The sequence below is a fragment of the Schistocerca serialis genome, chromosome 5, assembly GCF_023864345.2.
Source record: "Schistocerca serialis cubense isolate TAMUIC-IGC-003099 chromosome 5, iqSchSeri2.2, whole genome shotgun sequence".
Lineage (NCBI taxonomy): Eukaryota > Metazoa > Arthropoda > Insecta > Orthoptera > Acrididae > Schistocerca > Schistocerca serialis.
In genome coordinates, this window is record NC_064642.1 from 475213000 (window position 1) to 475240926 (window position 27927).

General features: G+C 40.7%; 1 protein-coding gene across 1 annotated transcript; it reads right to left on the reverse strand.

Annotated features, from left to right (window-relative positions):
• Positions 1–372: 372 nt before the first annotated feature.
• Positions 373–27927, reverse strand: LOC126482006 (uncharacterized). The gene is made up of 2 exons (XM_050105973.1): positions 27343–27927; positions 373–642 (listed from the first exon to the last, which is right to left on the reverse strand). Exons 1-2 carry the CDS (start codon positions 27925–27927, stop codon positions 373–375), a joined length of 855 nt encoding a protein of 284 aa, XP_049961930.1.

The window sequence follows — 27927 nt, forward strand, 5'->3', positions numbered from 1 at the left end:
TGATTAATGTGATTTGGAGAGAAGTAATAAAATGAGCTCTAACATGGAAAGTAAGCGTTTCTGGACACATATCCACATAACATATTTTCTTTCTTTGTGTGTGAGGAATGTTTCCTGAAAGTTTGGCAGTAGCTTTTTGTAACACCCTGTATTTTTTACCCTCATCTTCCTTGTACAAAAATCATCTACAGTATTTTGAAAGCCTGTATCTTTTAGTTCACCATTATCTGCTAATTTTTCTCTTTATCTTTATAAATTGCTTGGAACAACACAAAATCACTCTTCTCTATTTCAGTTTCATACTGACTGAGTTATACAGATTTTACTCAACCTGTGGCCTGACTTCCCCCACCAATCAGGATGAAATGTCTCTCAAAACGCTATGATTTTGGTCTTTACTCCCTTTTTCTCATTACTGTCTTCGTAATTATCATGTACCATTCTCAAAATTTCAACCAAATCATTATTTTTACTTATGTCACCCTTTTCAGTTAATGCATTACTGATCTTCATTGGTGAACTCTGGCTGTTGTGATTTGTATTGCCAGTGTCTTCACTTCCAGTACTTGTCTCATCATCAGCATCTAATTCTGCTAATTCTCCTTTCACCTCAACAGAAATTATACCATCAAGTTCCTCGTCCTAACCATCCTCATTTCTATTGCAGGGGCTACTTGCCCAAGGGTATGGTGAATGGTGGGCCACTGGGGCCTGGGGATAGACTGGTGGTTGAAAAGATACTTTATTGCATTTAATCACAAAATTTCTCCATTGTCGATGACAGGCAGACATGCCCAACCAGACATGCACTACAGTCGACAAAGGTCGGGTAGTTGATGCCCCCACCCCAGACGAATGGTACTTGAGTCAGCATCCAGTGATGCTGGGGTCAGACCTGGGAATTGAACCAGCAGCCTGTCAGTAGGCCAAGGCTCTGACATCAGCAGTGTACTCCCTTCTTCTTGCAGCATCAACCCTCCGATGTTGAATGGCTGTGCCCAGGCGATGCAGGCACGGCTCACATCTTCCACAGTGATGACAGATAACTGCTGTACATGCGACCTGACCTACTGCTTCCTGGCAGGTGTCTGGGAGTGGCTAGTGTTGGTGGTAGAACTGCTGCACTGCTGCGCCAAGCCCCCCCAAGGTGGACTTAGTGGTCTTCAATACATGGCTGCAGCTGACAGTGTAGTTCTGCCATCATTGTAGTACTGCAGGGCTTCAAATATCTCTGTCACAAAATTTACATTTATTTATGCTGGTCCAGGACACATTTGTTGCATCATTGCCTGGTTGTCGGTCACTTAGCACATAGCAAAGTTCTAGTCCTTGTGTTGTCATACCCTCTTGCCCACTCTGGCTGTTACTACTTCACATTGCAGGTTTTGCAGAGCACAGCGAGGCCGCCTTGCAATCTTTGTGTGTACATGTTGCTATAACCTGTGTGTCACCTCAATGTGCTTACCGGCCAGTGGCAGCTAATACAGTGCTTTACAGTAGTTTCTTACAAATTTCACCTAAGACTATGTCGCAGCACTGCATAACACCTCTCCATGGGAAAGATCAAGTCCTTAGGTCTTGCTCAGGACCGGTTTGCCACTGTAACTACTTTTATCATCGAATTACAAAACAAGTGATACTTCCAAAATGATACTCGGATAGCAGTCTAAAATACTATACATTTCTTATATTACATTACATTTCATGGCAGCTTCCTTTTAACACCTAAGGCTTTGCTTTCTGTATCTGTGCCCATGACACATCTTTGCTCATGACAAAGCTATCTCTGTGCTTATAATCTTCCTTAAAGTCTAACAAATTCATCTTTTACCAAATAGTCTCCGGACCACTGGGATCTGGATTACCCACAGATTGGTTGTTCCTCCATCTCACATAAATACGAGCAATGGAAAACAAAGTTAGACTCCCTATGGTGCTAGGAATAGAGAGACTCAAGGTAATGGTTATCCATCTTCTGTCATCCTAGTAATGTTCAACGTGCAGCATTAGTTGCTCCACAGTGATCTGCCTTTCCTGTGCAGCTATCATCTAATTCGGAGAATGAACTAGACTTGGCTCCCTGGTATGATTTAGAAAGGCAAGGTTTTGTTTAGGAAACATTTCCAAAGGTTCATTTGGCCAATACAGTTTTGGTGTCCACCTTGATAGCTGAATGGTCAACATGGTGGACTGCCGTCCTAAGGGTCCCGGGTTCAATTCCTGGCTGGGTTGGGGATTTTCACTGCTCAGGGACTGGGTGTTGTGTTGTCTTCATCATCATTTCATCCCCATCCAGAATGCAAATTGCCCAATGTGGCGTCGAATGTAATAAGACCTGCACCAAGGCGGTCGGACCTGCCCCATAAGGGGCCTCCTGGCCAATAACGCCAAACACTCATTTAATTTCCATTGAGTTTTGTTTATATTCTAATGAGTAACACCTGTCAGTGTAGCACATTTTATACTGTGGACATCCATAGCTATAGAATTAATACCATGATGAAAGAAACCACTTCAGCTGTATGATAAATCTTTATTTATGCTCCAGCTGGTTTCATAGTGTTTGACCCACATCTTCAGGAGAACATCTGTATACAAACAAGAGTAAAATGAATAAATATCCTGCTTTGGGTACAATGTAGTTGAACTAACATGAAGCTATACAGGAAAAAATATATACTTACATTTATTTTATAATTTATTTTAAATGATAACCTGTATATGGCCCAACATACTTTGTCCAGTTGTGATAAAATAGGTTAGTAGTCCAATTTAAAATAGGACTGAATACAGGAAATGTCATCCTGATATAATAAATCTAGAATATGAATAATGTAGTAAACAAGATGGATCTAAAATATAAAACAAATTGTATGTGTTGGTGGTGAAAGCTGCATGAGCACTGGCAAGGGTAAAAGTAAATCTCATAAAGCAGAGCTTGAATGATTGTACTGTGGGTAATGAAGGTCAAGTTTAGATAAAATGCTGCTTACAGAATAAACTATCAAACTAAAAGAAAGACTGGGAAAAAACAGAATGCAGGGAACATCACCCAGATACAGGATATCTAAAATAAGGATAAAACAATAAACAAGGTGGACTGTAAAAGTATAAAACAAATGAAGTGTAGGTGAGTAAACAAGTGTTCACCTGGTACAGTAAAATATATCTGAAAAGGCGTGACTGTATGATAGGTAATGAGGCTCCAGTCCTGATAAAATGCTGTTTAAAAAATAAACCATCATCTAGATAAAAGAAGGACTGGAGAAAGGAAAATTGAAAATATTATACAGGCATACCGTATGTGCAGCATCATTATGACAATATGAGGTCTACAGTGAACACCTAGGCAAACTGAACTGAACCAGCACCAGTGCTGATAAGTACAACTTTGATCAGTTCGATAGAATGACCTGGTACATATGTTTGTTTCATATTTTTAAACCATTTTTACATGCAGTTATTTGATGTTTATCCCTCAAATCAAAATTCTCTACTCTGCCATTCCATCCTTGACCTCTAGAATTGTTAATCATTGTGAGATTTGTACATCACAATTCATAAAGAAGTTTACTAATAAAGTCTACATAATTCATTTAATTTTGTTGTTGCATTCCATTATGCGTGATTGCTACCCTTATTTTAAAAATAAAATAACAAGTGTATATTAGGTTATTCTACTTTTCACATGTGACATTACTTGTAATGATGCTACCCAACTTTCCCTCCTGCCACTGTTTATGATTCTATTGCTATGCCACCTCACGTTGCATATGTTGTCATGTGGATACACCTGTTTCCTTATCAGTACCAGCACTGATTCACCTCAGTTAATCTACGTTGTCACTGCGGACCTCATGTTGTCATGGCAATGTTACACATGTGGTATGTCTATATAATGTTTCAAGTTTCTTTTCTCCAGTCCTTCTTTTACCTAGATGATGGTCTGTTTTCCAAACAACATTTTATATAGACTAGACCTATCGCCTCACATAATTTGTTTTATACTTTTACAGTCCATCTGATTTTCCACTTTATCCTTATTATACATTTCCTGTATCAGGACAATTTTCCCTGAATTCTACCTTTCCTTAGCTCCATCCCCTCTCACCCCCTAACCCCCCCCCCCCCCCAAAAAAAAATCCAGATGATCTGTTTCATAAGCAGCATTTCATCTAAACTTGACGTTCGTTACCTACCATACAAGCTTTACTTTGTGAAATTTATTTTACCCTTGACAGTGTGAATGTAGCTTTCACCACTGACATGCATTTCTTTTGTCTTCTACATACATCTGGTTTGCCACTTTATTTTTAATCTAGACTTAATGTATTTGGACGATGTTTCCTGCATTCTTCTCTGTTTTAAATTGGGCTACCAACCTTTCGATCGTTGAACATTTTTGTCATGACTGAACAAAGAATGTAGGGTCATTTATTGGTTATTGTTTGAAATAAATTATGAAATAAATGTGAGCACATAATTTTTCTTATATAGCTTCATGCAAAGTTCAGCTACTTTTTGCCGAAACAGGATCTTTATTGATTTTACTCTTGTTTATAAACAGATGTAACACATCTACAGCTACTCCTACATGATCACTCTGCAATTCACAATTAAATACCTGGCAGAGGGTTCATCGGACCACTTTCAAACTGCTCCCCTACCATTTGACCCTCAGATAGTGTGCAGGAAAAGTGAACACTTAAATCTTCCTGCATCAGCTCTGATTTCTCTTATTTTATTATGATGGTCATTTCTCCCTATGTAAGAGGGCTCCAACAAAATGTTTTCACATTCTGAGGAGATTTATTTTTATTTATCTATTCATGTTCAAGTTCCATGGATCTTTGATGTGAGTGTATCACTAGGATGTAGAACATGTCAAATTATTACAATAATAACTATATGTAAATGGTTATAGTACTTACAACGTAAATCTACATCTACATCTACACAGACACTCTGTAAGCCGCTGTAAGGTGCATACAGAGGGTACCCTGCACCACTACTTGTCGTCTCCTCTCCTGTGCCACTCCCAAAGAGAGTGAGGGAAAAATGACTGTCTGTACACCTCTGTATGAGCCCTAATTTCTCACATCTTATCTTCATGGTCCTTAGGTGTGATGTATGTTGCTGGCATCAGAATCATTTGGCAATCTGCTTCAAGTGGCACTTCTATAAATTTTCACAATAGTATTTTCCAAAAAGAAAGCTGCCTTCCCTCCAGGGATTCCCATTGAAATTCCAGAAGCATCTCAGTAATACATATGTTTTGTTCAAACCTACTGGTAACAAATCAAGTGTCCCTCCTCTGAACTGCTTCAATGTCTTCCTTCTATCTGACATGGTATGGACCCCAAACACTAGAGTAGTACTCAAGAATAGGCCAGACCAGTGTCCTATATGTGGTCTCATTTACAGGTGAGTCATTCTTTCCTAAAATTCTCCTAATAAATCAAAGTCGACCATTTGCCTTCCCTACCACAGTTTTCACATGCTTGTTCCATCTCATACCACTTTGCATCGTTATGCCCACATATTTAAACAACTTGACTGCACCAAGCTGGACACTAGTAATACTGTATACAAACATTCCTTCTCATCTGCATTTACTTACATTTTTCCACATTTAGGGCTAGCTGTCATTCATCATAGCAACTGGAAATTTTGTCGAAATCATCTTGTATCTTCCTACAATCACTGAACTTCAACATATTACCATACACCAATGCATCATCAGAAAACAACTGCAGACTGCTGCCCATCCTGTCTGCTAAATCATGTATCTATATAGAGAACAACAACAGCCCTGTCACACTCTCTTGGGGCACTCCTGACGATGCCCTTGTCTCCAATGAACACTTCCCATCAAGGACAACATACTAGGTTCTATTATTTAAGAAGTCTTCAAGCCACTCACATATCTGTGAGCTTAACCCATATGCTCTTATCTTCATATGTAAACAGATACATGAGGTTCAAATAAGAACATAGATTATAGTAATAATGATGGTTACCCAAACAAAATATAAGGCTTACATTCCACTTCATATAAAAAGCATTGTCAACAACTGATATGCCACTGCTGCAAAGTCATTTCTTATAGAAATTCTTAAACACATTTCACTAATTACTACATATTGTCAAAAAATTCCTGTAAAGAATAGAAATAATTATTCAAAAGATAAAGTTTTAGCTGTTCTTTGAATTTGGTCTTAACCCCAATAACTTATTTAACATGAACTGGAAGTTTGTTGTGCACTTTGATGCTTGAATAATGTACTCCTTTCTGCACTATGCTGAGATTTTTTAAATCCTCGGAAGCTCATGTTTACATTTTGTATCATGATCATGATATGCACTGTTTGTTCTGTACACTGTATGATTATTGTTCACAGAGCACATTAGTGAAAAATGTAATGACATCATATGGTGAAATCCCCAGCTGTTTCAATAAGTTTCTGCAAGAGCATCTAGAGTGAACTCTACCCGTAATTCTGATGACTCTCTTCTGTGCAATAAAGACTTTATTTGCTCATGACTGGTTTCACCAGAACATGATGCCATATGTCACAAGTGAATGGAAATATCCAAAGCATGCAGCTTTGATTGCTTCCAAGTTACAAACAGGTGAAACTGAGTGACTGGAAAATGGTGTCAAATGCAATCTTTTACCTAGGTTGATGATGTGAACTGACCTGTTTAGAGGGTTGTTAATGTGCAAACCCAGGAATTTGGAAGACTCAGTTGTCAATATTTCTTTGTCATTACATTCTGTTTCAATGTTTTCTAGTTTTTTGCTTGCTGTTTGAAACTGAATGAACTGAGTCTTGTTAACACTGAGGGAGAGACCATTGAAAGTGACCCAGTGTAGAGCTTCTTCAGATATAGTGGCCAGAGAGTTCTCTAGACTACATTTTGGTACTTTCTCTATCATAATGGTTGTGTCATCTGCAAATAGGACGAAGTGTGCCATACACCATGGGAGATCATTGATAAGAATTAGGAAAGTAAGGGACCAAGCACTTATTCCTGTGGTACTCCAAATTTCACTGTGGCCCAGTCAGAACAGTCAGGTGCCATTTCAGAATTATTCAGTACTGCCTTCTACCATCTGTCATCTAGATATAAGTTGAGCCACCTAGTTACTTCACAATATAAGCCGTACTGCTCAGAATTTGTAAGTAGAACTTTGTGATCTACACAGTTGAATGCTTTAGACAAATCACAAAAGATTCCAGCTGGTGACATTTTGTTGTTTATGGATTCAAGGAGTTGGTTGACAAATGTGAAAATGGTGTGTTGAGTTGAAATACCTTTTTGAAATTCAAATTGATTTTTATTAAGAATGTTATGTTTATTAACATGACGGATGATTCTCTTGAGCATAAGTTTCTCTAGGATATTGGAAAGACTTATTAGCAATGAAATTGGAAACCTCATATTTATGATCTTTTTTGAACAGTGGTTTAACAACTGGATATTTAAGTCTATTAGAGATAGTACCTTGATTTATAGACTCCTTAAATAGGCGACAAAGAACTTAGAGAACAAATTTGTAGCAGTGCCTCAGTATTTTCACAGACATATTATCCACTCCAGTGGAATGTTTAGTTTTCATTTGATTTATTACCTTCACAGTCATATTGTTTGTAATGTAAAGCATATGCATCTGACTAATTTTGTTCTGCACTGCTTTTTGAAGAAGGTTCTTGGCTTCAGTAATAGATTCATTACAACCAATTTGAACCACTGTAATTCTTCAGGCTTTCCTGGCGATCTAATGACATCTTGGGTTGTCAGGTGTTCTGCCGGATATCAGCATCATACTTGCACAATATTTCAGTAGTGTAACTCATTACCTTCATCAAGTGTGACCTGAGACTATTCCTCGAGTGGACCTGGTCCAGTAATTTTGCCTGTGGCCTCCCCCCTTCACCAGGTGCTCCCTCTGCGGTCCGCGCCTGCTCGCTGCATCTTCTGGAGCATTGCCATTCCCTTTTCTGTCTGCTGCAGTCCTGGGTGTTCTCTTTGCGGTCCGCGCCTGCCAGACACCGAATTGTTCTGGCCTGATATTTTCGTCTTCCAGAAGAGCGGATTGGATTTTATGCAGGATTATCCTTTTGAATATCTTTCCCATGTTTGACAGTAGGCTGATGGGTCTGTTGTTAGCTGGATTTCTTGGGTCTTTTCCTGGCTTGGTGATGGTGATCAATTTGGCTAGCTTCCAGGCTGAGCGAAAGTAGCTTAGCTGCATGCATCTGTTGATAATTCTCATTTGCAGTGCCATTGTTTTTTGGGGGAGGTTTTTGAGGTGCATGTGTGGGATCTTGTTGAGGCCAGGTGCAAAGTTTCATTTCCTTTTGCTGATTTCTTTGCGGATTTCTGTGGGGGTGACAGTGATTGGGGGGCTGGCCGGGGTGGCTGAGCGATTCTAGGTGCTACAGTCTGGAACCGCGCGACCGCTAGGGTCGAAGGTTCGAATCCTGCCTCGGGCATGGATGTGTGTATGTCCTTAGGTTAGTTAGGTTTAAGTAATTCTAAGTTCTAGGGGACTGATGACCTTAGAAGTTAAGTCCGATAGTGCTCAGAGCCATTTGAACCATTTTGCAGTGATTGGGATAGTGTTATGGAGTGCTGAGACTGATCTACTGCCATGTTGTGCTGATGGTCTTCCCTGGATCTTACATCAAACTCTGGAAGGGTGTTCTGAGCTTCGAATGTGTCGGCTAGAAGTTCGGCCCTCGACAAGGCATTGTATACTGGTCGTTGGTTGCCTGCTAAAGCCCTATTTGCTGTTTGGGAGCCCTTGAGACGTTTAACTATCTGCCACTCGTCTCGCTCTTGGAGTTTTAAGAGCTCCATTTTGTCCTCCCACGCCTCGGCACACCATTCTATTAGATGCTTCTCTAGTTCCCACTTCAGATGGTTTGTTTCTGTATGGTACTCCTCGAGTGGACCTGGTCCAGTATTTATGCCTGTGGCCTTCCCCCTTCACCAGGTGCTCCTTCTGCAGTACATGCCCTCTCGCTGTGATCTTCTGGACCATTGACATTCCCTTTTCCATCCGCTGCAGTCCTGGGTGTTCTCTTAGTGGTCCATGCCCACCAGACACACTCCTGGGTGTTCCATCTTCGGTCTGGTGCATTTGGAATCCCGTATGTGGTGCCAGGCATTCCCCCTGTGGTCCTCTCCCGCTCACTGTGATCTGCTGGAGTGTTGCCGTTCCATTTTCGGTCCACTGCGGTTCTAGATGTTCCCTCTGCGGTCTGCACCCATCAGTCCTGACCTTGATCCAGAACATCCCACCTCTGTTATGTACAATGCACTTAGCTTTTCACTCTTATTAACTCATTAATGATGTTTAAGCAGTAATCTCTGTCTGCATATTAACCTGTCTTCCACCTTTAAACTCTCAGTTTTCCAAATCTCATCTGATGCAGCCCCAGACAATCAGCCTTCCTTCTCATCCCATACGGTAAGTCTCCTCTGACCTGCATTTCTGTGTGACTTCCCCAAAATCTGTCCCTTTTCCTAGATCTCTCTGGTCTTTTTCCTTCATCCCTCTTCCTCCCCCTTCAACCCTTCTGCCTGGAGAAGGAGCCATGACTCCAAGAGCCACAAAAGCAGAGTTACTAAACATGATTTTCTGAAATTCCTTCACAAAAGAAGATGAAGTAAATATCCCAGAGTTAAAAACAAGAATGACTGCCCACACTGCCCACATGAGTAACTTAGGAGTAGATATCCTCCGTGCAGTGAAGCAGCTTAAAACATTTAAGAAAGCAAAGCCTCTGGTCCATATTGTATACTGGCCGTGTTTCTTTCAGAGTATTCTGATACAATAGCTCCATACTTAGCAATCATATACAACCTCTCAATCATAGAACGATCTGTACCCAAAGACTGGAAAGTAGCATAACTCACACCAATACCCAAGAAGGGAAATTGTAGTAATCCACTGAATTATGGACCTACACCACTAATGTCTATTTTCAGTAGGTTTCTGGAACATAAACTGTGCTTGAACATTATCAATTACCTCAAAGAAAATGATTTGTTGACAAATAGCCAACATGGATTAAGCTCTATATGGTCATGAAATAATGACTGTTATCAACAGGAGACATCAATATGATACCACGCTTTTAGATTTCCAGAAGTCTTTTGACACCATTCCCCACAAGTGACCTCTAATCAAATTGCGAGCCTATGGAGTATTGTCTCAATTGTGTGACTGGATTCATGAATTCCTGTCAGAAAGGTCACACTTAGTCATAGCTGGAGAAAGTTATCAAATAAAACAGAAGTAGGCAAATCGATGAGATTTCGGGATTGCAGCCGGATCATGTAGACTTCTAGCCACGATATTTTGGCTGGCAATTGTCCAGACTGGAAGGACCACATATGCAATGTTGTGGGGAAAGAAAACCAAAGACTCTGATTTATTGGCAGAAGATCTAGAAAATGTAACAGATCTACTAAATAGACTGCTTACACAATGCTTGTCAACCCTCTTTTAGAGTACTGCTGTGCAGTGTAGCAGCTGCATCAGATAGGATTGATGGGATGGAAGACATTGAAAAGTTCAAAGAAGGACAACTCTTTTTGTATTATTGCAACACAAGAGAGAGAGAGAGAGAGAGAGAGAGTGCCATGTATATGACACACAAATTGGGGTGGCAATCATTAAAACAAATGTTTTTTTCACTGTGGCAGGGCATTCTCATAAAATTTCAATCAGAAAATAAAGGTGATATATTTGCCAATATCTTCAACCACCATTTTTTGACAGCAGTGGTTCAAATTGACATCTTGGGTTGTCAGCTGTTCTGCCTGATATCAGTGTCGTACTTGCATGATATTTTGGTAGTGTAATTCGTTACCTTCATCGGTGCGACCTGAGACTATTCCTCGAGTGGACCTGGTCCAGTATTTATGCTTGTGGCCTTCCCCCTTCACCAGATGCTCCCTCTGCAGTCTGCGTCTGCTCACCGTGATCTTCTGGAGCATTGCCATTCCCTTTTCCATCTGCTGCAGTCCTGGGTGTTCTCTTTGTGGTCTGTGCCCACCAGACATGTTCCTGGGTGTTCCATCTCCATCTTCAGTCTGGTGCGTTTGGAATCCTGTCTGTGGTACCAGGCATTCCCCCTGTGGTCCTCTCCCACTCGCTGTGATCTGCAGAGCAGTGCCGTTCCATTTTTGGTCCGCTGCGGTTCTAGATGTTCCCTCTGCGGTCTGCACATGTCAGTCCCAACTCTGGGTGTTCCATATTCTGGCAAATACTGGTACCACTACTTCATCTTAACGTCTCAGCAAAAAACTGAGAGAACTCAGCATCCTGCCTTTCCTCTGTTGAAGCTTGTCCAGCTTCTTTATATTCTGGTACATCTCCTCCCTGTAGAGTCTCTTGATGTAATTCTTCAGGCTTTCCTGGTGATCTAGTGACATCTTGGGTTGTCGGGTTTTCTGCCAGATATCAGCATCATACTTGCACAATATTTCGGTAGTGTAACTCACTACCTTCATCATGTGCAACCTGAGACTACTCCTCAAGTGGATCTGGTCCAGTATTTATGTCTGTGGCCTTCCCCCTGGGGGGTAAAAAATAGATGGGTAAGACAATGAAATATGTAGAAAACTAAAACAGAGTGAAGCAAAGAGTATAGAAATGCTGAGATGGAAGAAATTGATGCAAATTAAGTCCAGGTGGGTGGCAAGAACCAATGACATGTTGTAGGCCTCATTCCCATCTGTGGAGTTCTAAAAAACTGGTGTCTGGGGTAAGAATCCAGATCGCGCATGTGATGAAACAGGTGCTGAGGTCATGTTGTAGAGCATACTCTGCAACAGGATATTACAAGTTGCCAGTATACACCCTCTGCCTATGCCCATTCATCCTAATTGATAATTTTGTGGATGTCATGCTGATTGCATATTTACCTTTAAGCTCTCAGATTTTCACATCTCGTCTGATGCAGTACCCAACAATCAGTCTTTCCTTCTCATCCTGTATGGTAAGTCTCCCCTGACCCACAGTTCCGCATGACTTTCCTAAAATCTACTCCTTTCCATGGACATCTCTGGTCCTTTACCTTCACCTCTCTTCCTTCGCCTTCAACCCATCTGCCTGAAGAAAGAGCCACTGGCTTGCCAGTTACAACCATCTTTTGTATGTGTGTGATGGTGCCACTTGGTGAGTAGAACATTTTTTTCGTCTATACAATTAAATAATTTCACCTATCTTGGGTGTTTTGTGTTCTTTTAAATTTGGAATGCCTTTTTCAGTGCTTCTGCAACAATGTTCTGACCTGTTTTGTGTGCCATAGGGGATCATTACCATCTCTTATTAATTTATTTGGTATGTATCTTTCAACTGCTGTCAGTTCTATTTCTTTGAATCCAAAACTCATCTAGTCTACACTGACACAGTCAGATTGGAAGGAGCAGAGCCCCTCTTTTAGGAAGGTGTCAAGGGCATATTTATCTGCTTTTTTAAATAGATGTATTTTGTGTTTATTTTTGGTGGGTTTGGGTGTTATGGTATTCAGTCTAGCTGCAACAACAATGTAGTCACTAATCCCTGCATCTGTCATAATGTTCCCTATTTAGTCAGGATTATTTGCTGCTAAGAAGTCAAGAGTGTTTTCACAATCATTTGCATGTTGAGTGGACTCCTGAACTAATTGTTCAAAATGATATTCTGAGAAGGCATTCAGTACAAGTTGGGATGATGTTTTTGCCATAAGGTCTTTACTACTCTGTTCCACTTACTTACTAACAGCATTGTTGATATTCCTACCTGTAGTTTCCACTTGCTTACTTGTTTGTTCTACCCTAGTAGCACTCTCTTTGAAGCCCTTCTCCAGCATTTTCATTAATATTGTGAACATGTCAGACTCAGTTCTACATTCTCCTCCTTGTGGTGTACCTAGGATAGCCAACAGTTCAACACCTGGACAGTCCGTCCCCGGCAGCTGAGTGGTCAGCACAACAGAATGTCAATCCTATGGGCCCTGGTTCAATTCCCAGCTGGGTCAGAGATTTTCTTCACTCAGGGACTAGGTGTTGTGTTGTCCTTATCATCACCATTTCATCCCCTTTGATGCGCAAGTCACTGAAGTGGTATCAAATAAAAAGACTTGCACCCGGCGAATGGTCTACCCGATGGGAGGCCCTAGTCAAGTGTCATTCAACACCTGGACTCCTCATGGCTACTGAGAATCTACAGTCCACTATATTGGAATCTTTTGACATCTGACTACTGCCTGCTTCATTTTTCATTTATATTGGATCATTTTCACCTGTGAGTCTGCATTTGCATCTGTAAGCATTGCAGCTGCATTAATTTTGTTATCTGACATCGTGAAATATGCCACACAAGCACCCAAGTATAATTAGGAAACTGAACCACAATAACTCTCTTCTATTTCTATAGTACACAAAACAAAACAATAATTCAAACTGTAATGCTGCATTAAGTTCAACACAAGACACACCTACATAAACAAAATAGGATAGGAATAAGCTTATATTTATACAGTAGATTCAATTCTAATTTAACATTGCATTCACAAATTAACATGGGCTAGAACGGTAAGACTGGGTAATGACATTTACATTACTGATTAATAAGTACCACTGTATAATACCAATGTTGTAAAATGCCATCAGTATAATAATTAATAATGAAGTACTGTCTGAAAGAAACTGCGTAAATATCCAATCAGATATTGATAAGATTTCAAAGTGATACAGAGATGAGCAACTTGTTTTAAATGTTCAGAAATGTAAAACTGTGCACTTCACAAAATGAAAAAAATGCAGCATTCTATGACTATAATATCACTGAATCACAGATGGAATCAGCCAACTCATACAAATACATGTCTGTAACACTTTGTGGGCATGTGAAATGGAATGATCACATAGGCTCAGTGATGGGTAAAGCAGGTGGTAGACTTTAGCTTATTGGTAGAATACCAGGGAAGTGCAATCAGTCTGTGAAGAAAATTGCTTACAAAGCACTCGTGTGACCGTTTCTGGACTATTGCTCAAATGTGTGGCACCCATACCAAATAGGACCAACAGGGGATATTGAACATAAACAAAGAAGTGCAGCATGACTGGTGACAGGTTTGTTCGATCCATGGGAGAGTGTCACAGAGATACTTAGGAACTGAACTGGAATACTCTTGAAGATAGACATAAATTATCCCTAGAAAATCTATTAAGCAACGTTTCAAGAATTGGCTTTAAATGATAACTCTGAGCTATTATTTATTTAGCATATGTGGTTTTCAAGTACAAATGGTTTCATGTTTAAATACATACAGACAGATAAAGATAAAATCAACATACATTATAACACATAAATAATGTCTCGTCTTATGGACATTCAATTAAGGATAAAGTAGGCATACATAGGTTGTTACAATAAGGTATCTTGTCATAGATAAGATAAAATTATCATATAGAAATTGTTGCTATAAGGTCATTCAGCAATCACATATGGAACCTATACAGTCACTTTAAAGTTCTATGTCTAGGTTTCCCGTCCACTCAATGGCTGCAGGGGAGGCTGCATAAAGTTCTCAAATGGATCCTTTAAAAGTATGTTTAGGGCATTCCTGAATGATGTGCTGGATCGTTTGCTCTGGATGTCCACAATCACACTGTGGTGAATCTCGTATGCCCCATCTACAGAGCATCTCGCCACTTCTGCCATGACCAGTTCTAAGTCTATTGAGTATAACCCAAGTTCTTCTTGGCAGGTCTGTACCAGGTAGGTTTCCACCAGGTGATATTTCATTGCAGTTCTTGGATAGTCCGGTCTGACACCATTCATTTTTCCAATAATCCATAGCATTGTAAGACGTAGCCATAAGGTTTTGAGCTGTTCTCCATGGTGGTCTTCTAGATCTTAGTCAGGAAAGATTTGGGGCAATGTCCTGATGGATTGGAAGGTTGGTATTGGAGGAGATTTTACACCATTCATTAACTAAGGCGGTTTGCCGCTTAAGATGTGGTGGAGCTATACTGCAGAGAACAGGAAGCCAAGGTAGTGGGGTGGATTTAATGGTCCCAGTTATGCTTCTCGTGGTATTGTTTAGTTGAGTATCCACTTTAGACGTGTGGCTGCTGTTAAGCCAAACAGGGCTGCAATATTCCGCAACAGAGTATACCAGCGCTACTGAAGAAATCTTCAGAGTACGTTCATCAGCTCCCCAGCTAGTATTGGCGAGCTTTTGAATAATATTATTTCTTGTATGTATCTTAGCAGCAGTATCTATTAGGTGTGGTTTGAATGTAAGTGATCTATCCAATTTAATACCAAGATATTTTGGGTTTGGGTTATGCTTTAACTTTCTACCAGCAAAGGTAACGTCAAGGGATTGGGTTGCCTGTTGGTTGTTTAAATGAAACACTGTAACTTCTGACTTTATTGGGTTAGGAATTAATCTCCAAGATCTGAAATATTTACCCATTACTCTGAGGTCTTGGTTAAGGGAGTTTTCACACTGTTCAAAACTTTCATGTTGCACAGCCAGGGCAATGTCGTCTGCATAACAGAACTTCTGCGCATTTGTTGTTGGTATGTCGCTTATGTACACATTGAAAAGTAGTGGTGCCAATACAGAACCTTGTGGTAAGCCATTGTTTGAAACAATGGTTCGACTCTTCTTTCCTTCTAGAGGAACTTCAAGGGTTCTATTGCTGAGCATATCACTTAGTAATTTGTACAAGGTCTGGCAAGGGATAATCTCAAGTATCTTGCTAAGAAGACCATGCCTCCACACAGCATCATATGCAGCAGTTTAATGTACAAATGCAACAGCTGTTTTAAGTTTCCGTTCATAACCGTTCTTGATATGTGTTGTTAGAGCCAGTACTTGGTCGCAACAGTACGTTGTGGTCGAAAACCAGCCTGCTCGATGGGGATTCTATCATTCAAAGTCGTCCCAATAGTATTATACAAGAGTCTCTCCAAGAGTTTGAAGCAGGTGCTCAGGAGAGAGATTGGTCTAAAATGTTCAGGCTTGTCTGGTGTTTTCCCAGGTTTTAATATTGGAAATACTTTAGATCTTATGAATATCTTAGGCACTTGGCCTTCTTCAAGGATGTTATTATAGAAGTTCACGAGCCAGTTGATAACATTTTTCCCACTATACTTAATGAATTCTGGGTATAACTCATGTGGCCCAGTTGCCTTCCTAGTTTTTATGTTCGAGATAGCCGTTTTCAGTTCTTCCACTGTGAAAGGTGCTGCAGGATGTGATCTTTCAGTAGCTTGTCTCCACCGTGTTTTAAGTGTTTTAATTAGTTTCTTAATGTTTCTGGCAGTTTCTTTGTCAAGAGGTTCCCTGGACATATTGGCTATATGGCCTGCAAATGCATTGGGAGCGGTTTTTGCTCTTTCACAGGGATTGTATGCACCACATCCTAGTTTCCTGAGTAGGGCCCACGCTTTTCGACTGGACTTTCTAAAGTCTATACCTTCCGTGGTTTTTTTCCACTTTTCTCTTCGGGCACTGTCAAGTGACTCAATAAGTTCCTCTGCCACTTACCTGTCTCCTGATTCTTTGAACTCGTTATAGAGGCGTTCAGTTGTTTCATTCCAGGGAGGTGTATATTCTTTCCTGAAACCGTGTGGTATAGTTTTCTTAGCTGATGCAATAAGAGCTTTACTAAATCGTTCATAGTTCTTAATGATTGGCTTTATCTACCGTACAGTGGCATCGGCACATTTTGTGTATGACTCCCAATCAGCCTTTTCAAAATCCCATCTTGGTTTTGGAGCTGATTTTATAAGAGGGACTTGTATTACAATGTGGACAATGACAGGTCTATGCTGGCTGTGTGGGAAGTTAGTTAATACTTTCCTGCTTGATGGGTAACCTTTACCCTTGTGGTCTCTACTAACAAAGCACAGATCGGGGTTGAAACTGATTTGCCATCTAGCTGACCAGAAGATGTGTCTCTCTTTAGCATCATATATTAGTTGCAGGTCTTCAATATCTGCCCACTTAAGTAGTGCTTGACCATTATCATCGTTTTCACTATAGCCCCATAAACTGTGGTGGCTATTGAAATCGCCCATTAAGAGGGTAGGGTATTTTGTTTCAGGGAGTGCTTCTTTTGGCCATTGGATGTTAGGAGGATTATATACATTGACTACTGTGAGGTTACTTACTAGTGTTTCAATTAAAAATATGTTATCCGAAGAACTTATTTTTATTGGAGCCCAGTTATCAATGTCACTACACACGTATGTAGCAGGTCCATAGTTTTCATGGTGAATAGCTCCAGCAATGGTGTATCCAGTTATGAGACCTCTTTTCATGAGATCTGCCTTGTGGTTTACATGTGTTTCTTGGACCAGTATGACATGTATATTGTTATCCCGTGCTAGTCTTGAGAGGATATCACATTTAGTCTTACTTATACCTTCTATGTTAATTTGCAGTACTCGGACTGATGGGCCAAGGTCTCTTGTCATTGGGTTTTGAGAAGACCCATTCATTTTATTGTTTGCTTCCATTTGCACTTTTAAGCCGCGAGATGAGTTCACAATCATAGTGCAGCACCACGATAGTAGTAGACTTTTAGCTACCTTTCGGCATTGAGTAAAAACTACAATCTCCTGTGTATCATTCACATACAGATTATGAGAATAAGATTAGAATAATTACTGCATGCACAGAGGCATTCAATCAATCATTTTTCCCATGCTCCATATGTGACTGGAACAAGAAGAAACCCTAATAACTGATGCAGTGGGACATATCCTCTGCCATGCACCACATGTTGGTTTGGAGAGTGTAGATGTAGACATAGATGTAGAAACTTATTCATTTCCCTTTCTAAAATACTCCACCATATATACCCAATTAAGGGATCTAAAGTTCCACACTCCAACCTTTTTTTCTCTTGATGGTGACAAGCTCCTGAATAGTCCACACCTATTGATCTTAACTGGGGACAATTTTATTTCCAGAATATTTAACCCAAGCAGACATCTTAATCATTAACCACACAGTAGCCCTGCATGCCCTTGGGGGAAAAAACTTAAGAGGTGTAATTTCCCTTTACTTTCAGCAGTCCGCAGTACCAGCACAACAATGCTGAGGTGGCTAAATGGCTCAAGTGTGTAGAAACCATACCAGATTGGACTAGCAGGGAATATTGAATGTGTACAGAGAAGGGCAGCATGAAATGTCACAAGTGTTGTTGACCCATGAGAGTGTTACAGTTATGCTGAAGAAACTGAACTGGCAGTCTCTTATACATAGACATAAACTATACTGAGGCAGTCTACTAATAAAATTTCAAGAACTAATTTTAAATGATGACTCTAGGAATACACTACAATCTCCTATGTATTACTCCTGAAGGGCTCATGAAGACAAGATTAGAATTATTACAACCCACACACACCCATTCAGACAATCATTCTTCCTGCACTCCATATATAAATGGAACAGGAAGAAACCATAGCAACTGGTACGATGGGACATACCTTCTGCCATGCACTTTGGAGAGGTTTGCAGAATATGGATGTAAACATAGATGTAGATAACTGTTTGAGTCTATTGAAATTATCTGATTAAAGTCTGCATTGCCAGTCAGTTATGTGCTGGTATGTTACTTGCATGTGTGATCACTGCACTGCAATCAGCACTTATGTTAGACAGCTATCTGCACAGTAGCACAAGCATGTACATGAAGTCACACTCCTCCAGAAGTCACCATGGTGACATGCAACACTGCTGTCTGCTGGCCATACCATGAATCACTGCAACAGTTGCCCTGCAGTTCCTTGCATTGCTCCTATGCATCACTTGTGTTGCAAGTAACATTGCATGGATAATAGAATCACTTTTCAACATAGGTTTTTTGTACTGCACATGGGTGAGTGTTATCATTGTACTCTAAGCTCTGTGCTCCATGCTGTGCAGTCAGTCTGGCGTCACACAACACTAAGAATTCTGTTCACTATTTATGACCAGTCACTAAATTATAAAATCCACATTTCTTTGCTTAAGATTATGGGTCCTGTAGTTATTGCCACATAAGATGCCCAGGGATAATACATTGTACTACAACTGGTCCTTTTCAGACTGCACAAGTTACAAAACACAGGGGTGAAGTGTAAATATTTTACAGCTGCATGCCTAAGCCCACATACCTGGTTTCCCCATAGCTGTCTTCTTGCTTCTCCCGCTACCAGCTAGAAGTGGGCTCTTGTAATGCTTATTATTTAACAGGTTGGTGAGACACTCACACAATGAGATCCAAGTTTATCTGACGAGATTTAAAAATATTCTGATAATCAAACACTTCAAAAGCAGGGCTGCACTGTTAACAACTAATAGATCAAATAAGCAGTGCAATATTGGTACTTCTGCCACATAATCCATTGGAATGCCCATGGTCAGAAAGTTAACCAAACAGCACAAATGCCTGGAGCACAAACACATGAAATCCACCGGTCAGAGAAGCTGTTATAAATTTTGATGAGTGACACAATTCTTGCAAATGGCATTAATCAGTTCTAGTGGCATTATTATCTATTCTTACAGGCATACACATGACTGATTGCAACACAACTGTTTGATGATTTAGTGGTGCAATATCATGATGAAAAGTATTTGGTCAAACCAATTTTATGTATCTCTCTCACGTTTACTGTTCACACAGATAATTATTCAGTACATGTTACTTGTTCCATAACCAACCCAATGCAGCTGATTGTTGTTCTCTTAACACAACACATGATTTTGGAATTATTGTTTTCAAATAAATCACCAATACTGGACCATCAACACTGATCTGGAACGCACATGTTCCAAGACAACATACTGTGAACTGTGTTCTACTGCCATGGCACTGACACACACGCACCACTCCCTACAATCTCATTCTTTGCTTGTCACAGAGGTAACTATTGATATCCACATGTGGGATAGACAGTGATACTATAATATGCTTACAAGCTGTGCACTATCTGTTCTCACTTGCACAGTTGTTTCATAATAGCAGCAATGCAAGTTTTGCCGCCCGCATCTCGTGGTCATGCGGTAGCGTTCTCGTTTCCCACACCCGGGTTCCTGGGTTCGATTCCCGGCGGGGTCAGGGATTTTCTCTGCCTCGTGATGGCTGGGTGTTGTGTGCTGTCCTTAGGTTAGTTAGGTTTAAGTAGTTCTAAGTTCTAGGGGACTGATGACCATAGATGTCAAGTCCCATAGTGCTCAGAGCCAAGCCAAGTTTTGCCCATTAGGCCCTGTTACTAACTGTAGTTCTGGTAGTAGCTCTGTCTGCACCTTTCTCAGTCATGTTAGCTTCACTCTTCCATACCGAACTCTATCCGCTAGTAATGGCAAAAGTCAGGTTAGCATTACTCCTGCATCTAATACTTTCATTCACGCATGAACTGCCTCTAAACTGTGGTTTAGAGTGCTAGCTGATGCTCTAACATAATTCATTACTTCCCCAGTGAAATGTTAAACTATGCACATATTACTCAGCACACCACTCACCAAACTCACAATCCACATGTAATGTAACCCTGCAACCACTCTGTTCCTCTCATCCAACTGTCTCTGTCTCTTCTGTCCTATACAATTCACTCATATCACTTGTATCCACCATCCATAATATCGTCTTGAATATACTTCCTCCAGCATCTATCCACCTCTCTCCCTCCTCACAATTCTCCTGGCACCATCCTCGCTACTTCTTGAATTTGTTCCTTCAGTTGCTCGTGCACTATGTGTAACTTCTTGTGTTTCTGCAGCACCTCCCTAAATAACCCATTATTGCTTGCTAACTGCCATTAAACCAAGAAGAATACCTCTTCTACTCGCTTTATTTCATTTCGTAGTTCCCATAAATTAAATATCAGATTTAATGTCCAGACAATACCACATCCTGCTGCCTGGAAAACAAAACTCCTCCTTGCAGGTAACAATCTCACAGTGTTCATCTCCATCTCAGGTGAAGAGGTACAGCATCACCATGATTACCATCCTTCCTTCCTCACCCACACTGAGCGGCAGGCAATCTAAGGACAGGGACCATCATTATATCCCTTCCCCCCAAAAGCTGCTGCTGCTGGTCAGCATCTCTCACACAACAACTAAAGATAATTCTTACCCTAACACATACACATGATCCTACCCAAAGAAACACAATAAAACATAACAAAACACACCAACTACCTTCTTTCACTTAATGAATTTATTGTATTAGTTACATGGCCCTCCTTCTCGCATTGCACACTCTTTTGCTCCATCTTATTTACTCTCTTCTTTGGTTCTAGTGATACTAATAGATTCTGGTGCACCATCAAATGGTTATGTGTCTGACAGGTATGATCATTGACCTTAATGGTAATTGTAGTTTCATATTCATAAGTGATGTGGCTTCAATTACTTGGTGCAAGTCCTGGTATCATATCACAAACTTCTCTGTTTTTCCTTTTTGAGTATGGGGGAGTTAACATCACCCATTGCTCCATGTTGCACTGAGGTAAGTTTCCCATGCATTAATTACCTCCTGTTGCCTCTCCAACATCCTGGTACTTGCCCTCCTCTAAACTTCTCTCACAGTTCTTGCAAACTCTGCATTCCTACTCCTTTTCTGCTTAATCATATTGAATGGTAAGGGCATTTTTTTGCCACAGACCACCTCAAATAGTGACAACCCCATGCTGTTGTGCACTTTCAACTTATACATATTCATCACAAAAGATAAATACAATTACCTGTACTTATGGTTGGAGCTGATGTAATAAAATGAGCTTCCTTCCAGTCATTTGATGAAACCACCCCATCCTTCCAATTGTCTGAGGATGATGTGGGCTATTCCTTAATTTCTTCACTTTCAGCAACTGAAATGACTATTTCTTCAGGTCGATAAGAAGTTTGTCCCCTGATCTGCTATTATTGTTCCTGGCACCCCAAACTTCAATACCATCTATTCACCAACACTTGCATGATTGTGACTGCCTACAGGTTTGGCATCAACACGGTCTTGATACAATATAAGAAATGGTCTATTATAGTCAGAAAAAATGACTCCTTGCTTCGTTTTGTTTAAATAGTCTCAACACATACACCCCAATCATCAAAATTGGTTCCATAATGTTGCAACTTCCTTTGCATACTTTGTGGTTCTTTAGTGGATGCAGGAGCAAGGAACAGATGTAGTTCATAGACACAGAATTTCAGCTCTTAATTTATTCTATACCAAATATCAAATAGTAAAAGTAATATGTAACCTTCTTTGTTGTAGACACAGTGTCAGTTGCTAACAATAGATTTGCATGTTAATATATATACAGATACAAAGGTTTAAAATCCAGTTAGTGTTCAATGCAATGACTGTTCCATAGATGGTGAGCCCTAAATGCTATGAACACCTGTACATGTTGTGGAATGGCAAAAACACAAAATGGGCTCTGTGCTTCAATTTTTGAACTTAAGTAGACCCACCACTGGAGTTCAGCAGAGGGGATGGTCGCCTCTCATTGGCAGCAGCATAAGCATTTGTGGGAACACCATCATATCAAAGTGACGGCTGTATGAAACATGGTGGCATGCCACTAGTGCACATATTTTAAAGTGTGGCTGACTGGATGGCAGCCTATACTGCACATAACTTCTAGCAATCTCTGCAACAATACATGTTTTTGACTCAAGTCTGCACATTGTGTGCACTGCATACAGTTATTGATATACTGATTGACATCACTTTTTCTTCCTCTCCATCAATGCTTCTCTGCCACTCTCCAATTTGTTTCTCTGTACGCTCCAAGGCCAGACAAAACATGGTCATGCATCTCTTTAACCACCTCTTCCCTTTAGCTTCACTGGTACTATAATACCACTCATGGCCCCAACCTTGTCTCCTTGTATAAAAACTCATTACACATGCTGAATTGCTGCTGCGTGCTGTATTGCTTACATTATCCATTAGCACTCTGCACTGCTTGCTACCAGCAAGGTCTTGACTTAGCACTTGTATCATTGTTATCTTCTTGCTTAATACATGCGTGTTTATTTCCACTTTGTGGATTACTTCACATTCAGATTTGCTTAGTATTAATGACCATCTCATCAGTCTTCTAGATGGGTCCTTCAGACCTAGTAACCACTTCAAATCAGCATGATCAGTCACTACTTTAAACTTTCTCCTGTAAAGGTAAAACTGGAACCATGTTGCTATGCATGCCAGGCTTAACATCTCCATCTCTGTAGTAAAATAATTTCTCTCAGCTCCATTCAGCAATAGGGTGTTCATCTTCATTGATCTCCTGGCTCAAAACTTTCTACAGCATGGTTCAAGGCATCAAATGATATTACAAATTCTTTACGAAAATTTGCAAATACAACACTGGACTTGATGTCAAAACTTCCATTAGCTTGTCAAATGCTTTCTGACACTCCTCATACATCATAAATTTGATACCTGATCTCAGCAGTTGCATAAGCAGTGGTGATCTATCTGCCAACCCTCTCACAAATTTCCTGTAACAATTTACAAGGCCTAAGAAAGACTGTAATTTTTTGCTCATCCCTGGGGCTGGAGTCTCCTGCGGCCTGTATCAGTCTCACATTGGTCCTCACATCATCCTTGCTAATTACATTTCCTAAGTAATTCATTTCTTTCAGTGCAAAATGACAGTTCTCAGTATTCACTGTTAAAAGTGCAGCCTGTATTCTCTTGAATATTTGTGTCAGTCATTGCCTATGCTCTTGCATATCTCTAGAAAAAAAATTGTATTGTCCAAACACACTAAACATTGACAAGGCACTAATCTCTTCAACACTATGTCTAACAAATGCTGAAATGTTGCTGTAGCTTTCTTCAAACCAAACAGCATTGTTCTATACTGATTTATCACCAAGGCAATGAAAATGTAGTCTTTGGGATGTTGTCCTTTGTATGTCTTCTGGAATCACTTCCAATTGATGGTATCCAGTCCTCAAATCCATGATCAAGAAATACAGGCAACGCCCAAGATTATGAGCTGTTTCCATGATGTTTGGAATGGTGTAAGCATCAGTGATTGTCTTACTGTTCAAATGGTGATAGTTGCAGCAAAATTGATACTTCCTTGAACAATAAATAGACTTTTCGGGTACAATTTCAATTCATGCCCCCATGGGATACTACTTTCTTCTATTATCCTGTCTACTAACTGCTAATTGATAAATTCTTCTAAAATCTGCTGCAGGTAGTGTGGTATTCTGTACAGCTTCTGGTATAACAGCACTTCATTCCCCCATATGAATATTGTGCTGCATCACATGTGTTGCAGATGACAGCCCCCCAGGAAAAAACAAATCCTAAATTTTCAACAACAGTTTTCTATATGCACTCTCTCTGTTCCTTTCAAATAAAGATCTTTCCACGAACAATACGAGACTGGAATAGAAGGGAGAACCGATAGAGGTACTCAGGGTACCCTCCGCCACACACCGTCAGGTGGCTTGCAGAGTATGGATGTAGATGTAGATGTAGAAATGCTTAACCTTCTCATGCAATGCAGGCTTAGTGGTTTCCTCTGCCAATTCATAGCTCACACCTTCTGTGCAGCAGTCTTCCTCTTCTGGAATCTTTGATGTGGTCACAAACATTCTCTTTAACAACCTGACCTATGTGACACAAAAATTATCCACACTGGCAGATATTACCTTGCCTCCATCCTTTTCCTGTACGTGCACAATACTTCATCTCATTAAACAACAACCTGCATCTCTTAAATCACTACTCTCCAGCTGTTAAACTATACACAACATACCAACTGATAAGCCAGGCTCCCCACTCACCCACAATGACTTCCTGGTGACACTTCACACAGTCATGTGAATTATGCCTTATTGTCATTGCTTGCAGTTTAATTGGATTGGATTGCTTACCATGACAGATGCTCCTCATGACAGATAAACATTGATGGCAGCTTTCCCTACTTGGAAGTATTCCCATTAAATTCCATCACACATTGTCAAAAGCCAAATATGGTATGATGCTGTAAACCTTATTTTCACGAGAGACCACTTCTACAAACTACCTTAAGTTGGTCGCTCCCAAATAGAAAATTCACTGTTGTCAACTTCACTGGCCATAAATTGTTTCCCCACCCCTCACAAATTACAGGCAGAGTCTGCCCAGAATAACATGCCTGGTACATGTGCAGTCAGCAGGACACACATGGGGAGAGTGGTAGTGGTGGGGGCTACAAGCAGGCATTGTACGGGAAATGCCAACAACTCAATGGGAAATGTTGTTTTAAACTGAAACCTGTGCTCACACTTTTTCTGAATATTACATGAACACCCTCTACATGCATACTTGCATGGTGACCTATCAAAAAGATCTGCCACCTCTGCTTTGGTAAGTATGTAAAAATAATTCAACTTAAAATGTAGCAGTTATTTTCACCTGGCTTGTTAACCATTTGTAACTTTCAGAGAAGTATCATCATCATCATCTTGGACAGTTTCCAGCCACTGGCTGGGTCTGTCGGGAACACAAGCCTCTCCATCATGTTCTGTCTTTCCACCATTCCCCCTCTTCCACCTTTGTCCAGTTCTCTCCTCTTCTCGTCACACATTCCTTCACTCCCTTCACCCATCTATCTCTTGGTCTTCCTCTGGGCCTTTTCCCCTCCAGTTGCAGATCAAACATCCTCTTTGGAATTCTTCCCTCATCCATTCTCTTCATGTGTCCATACCACTGCAGTCTTGATTTTTCTGTCCTGTCCTGTACTGGTTCCTCCTTTAGTCTTTCCCTCACATACACATTTCGCAATCTGTCTCGTATTGTTACACTCAACCTGCTCCTCTGGAACTTCATTTCACTAGCCTGTATTCTACTTTTGTCGCTTTTGTGCATTACCCATGTCTCACTTCCGTATGCCAATATGGGGACAAAGTAGGTTCGGTATATAATTCCCTTGGATTTCTGTGGCACCTCCTTGCTCCAAATAAGCCCCCTAATGCATTTGTAGAACTGCCCTGCTTTTCTGCACCTTTCATTTATTTCCATTGCGTTTCCCCCCTTACTTTCAATCATGCTTCCCAGGTACTTGAAGTTCTCTACCACTTGTAGTTTTTCCCCTCCACAAGTCATATCCACATTTGGCCTATTCTTCTTCCTTGTTGTGACAATTATTTCACTTTTCTTTGCAGAGAAATGCATTCCATATTGTGCTGCCGTTGCCTCCCATACATCTAACTGCTCTTGCACCTCCTTCTCGCAATTTCCCCATAACATCAGGTCATCGGCAAAAAGCACTGCTTTCATTTTATGATCTCCAATTGCATCTGATACTTGCTGTAGGATTTCATCCATAACAATAATAAACAATAAAGGCAAAAGTGCACTTCCCTGTCGCAGCCCATTTTCCAGCTTGAACCATGCAGTACGTTCCCTCCCCACTTTCACACAACTCTCACTTCCCTCATACATTTTTCTGACTTTTCGTGTTATCTCTTCATCTATCCCTTTTGCATTGAGCACATCCCAGAGCTTGTCCCTACAGATACTGTCATACGCCTTCTCAATATCTAAAAAGGCCATGATTAAGTCCTTCCCGTACTCATAGTGCCTTTCCTGCAGTTGCCTTACCGCAAATATGAGGTCCGTTGTTGATCTTCCTGGTCTGAAACCATACTGCTCCTCTTGCAGTCTACTTTCAATACTGCTTCTTATTCTCTTCTCCAGGATCTTTTCATAGATTTTTCCACAGTGGCATAGCAGGGTGATTCCTCTGTAGTTCTCACATCTCCTTTTATCCCGTTTCTTGAAGATCGGGACTATAATTCCTTTCTTCCAATCCTCAGGAATTCTGTTCTCCTTCCACACCACCCTCAGCACTCTGTATAGCCACTGGGTTCCTACTTCTCCTGCTGCTCGTATCATATCCACTGTTACTTCGTCCCAACCTGGTGCCTTGCCCCCTTTCATCCTCTTTATGGCTTCTTCCACTTCATTCCAAGTTAGATCATCAATTTCCCCACTATTATAATTGTCTGCTGCCTTAGGCTGTCCAACGCTGTTAGTTACCCGCTTGGCGGCATTCAACAGATCTTCAAAGTACTCCTTCCAAATCTTTTTGAGCTCATGCATTTCCTCCACAACTCTTCCATTATTATCCATGATCCTCAGGCACTCACTTCTGTCGTTCCTCTTATTTCTTACCATGGTGTAAAGTACTTTTTTGTTCCCTTCACTGTCCTCTTCTAACATTCTTGTCCATTTTTCCATCCACTTCTTCTTCTCCGCCCTTACTATGGTCTGTGCCACTTTCTTGCTTTCCTTATATTTTACCCTAGCTTCCTCTGTTCGGGTCTGGAACCATTCTCTGAAGGCTTTGTTCTTTCGAAGTACTGCCTCTTTACATATGTTGCTCCACCATGGGGTTTCCTTACTTCTCCTCTTTGTGCTAGTTCTTCCGCACACAGTCTCAGCTGCCTCAACTAGAGCCCTCTTAAAATCTCCCCATTCTTCTTCCACTGTTCTCTGATCTTCCTTTGGCAGCTTCTTCCTGATCAGTGTCTGGTACTGGGTTCTCCGTTCAGCCTCTTTCAGCACCCATGTCTTCAACCTTTTCTCCTGTATATCTGTTGCCCTCCTATCTTTTTTCTCTCTCAGGGTGGCTACCAACAGCCGATGGTCACTGTCTAAGGCCTCAGATGGAATGACCTTAACATCTGTGAGGCTGCTCATCATCTGCCTATCCACTAGTACATAGTCTACTACTGAAGTTTGGGACCAGTCTCCACTGTACCAAGTTATTTTGTGGCTACTTCTCTTCTTGTACCAGGAATTTGCGATCGCCAGCCCATTCCTCTTGCAGAATTCCAGCAACAATTTTCCTTCTCTATTTCGTTTCCCCCAGCCCTCTGGTCCCAT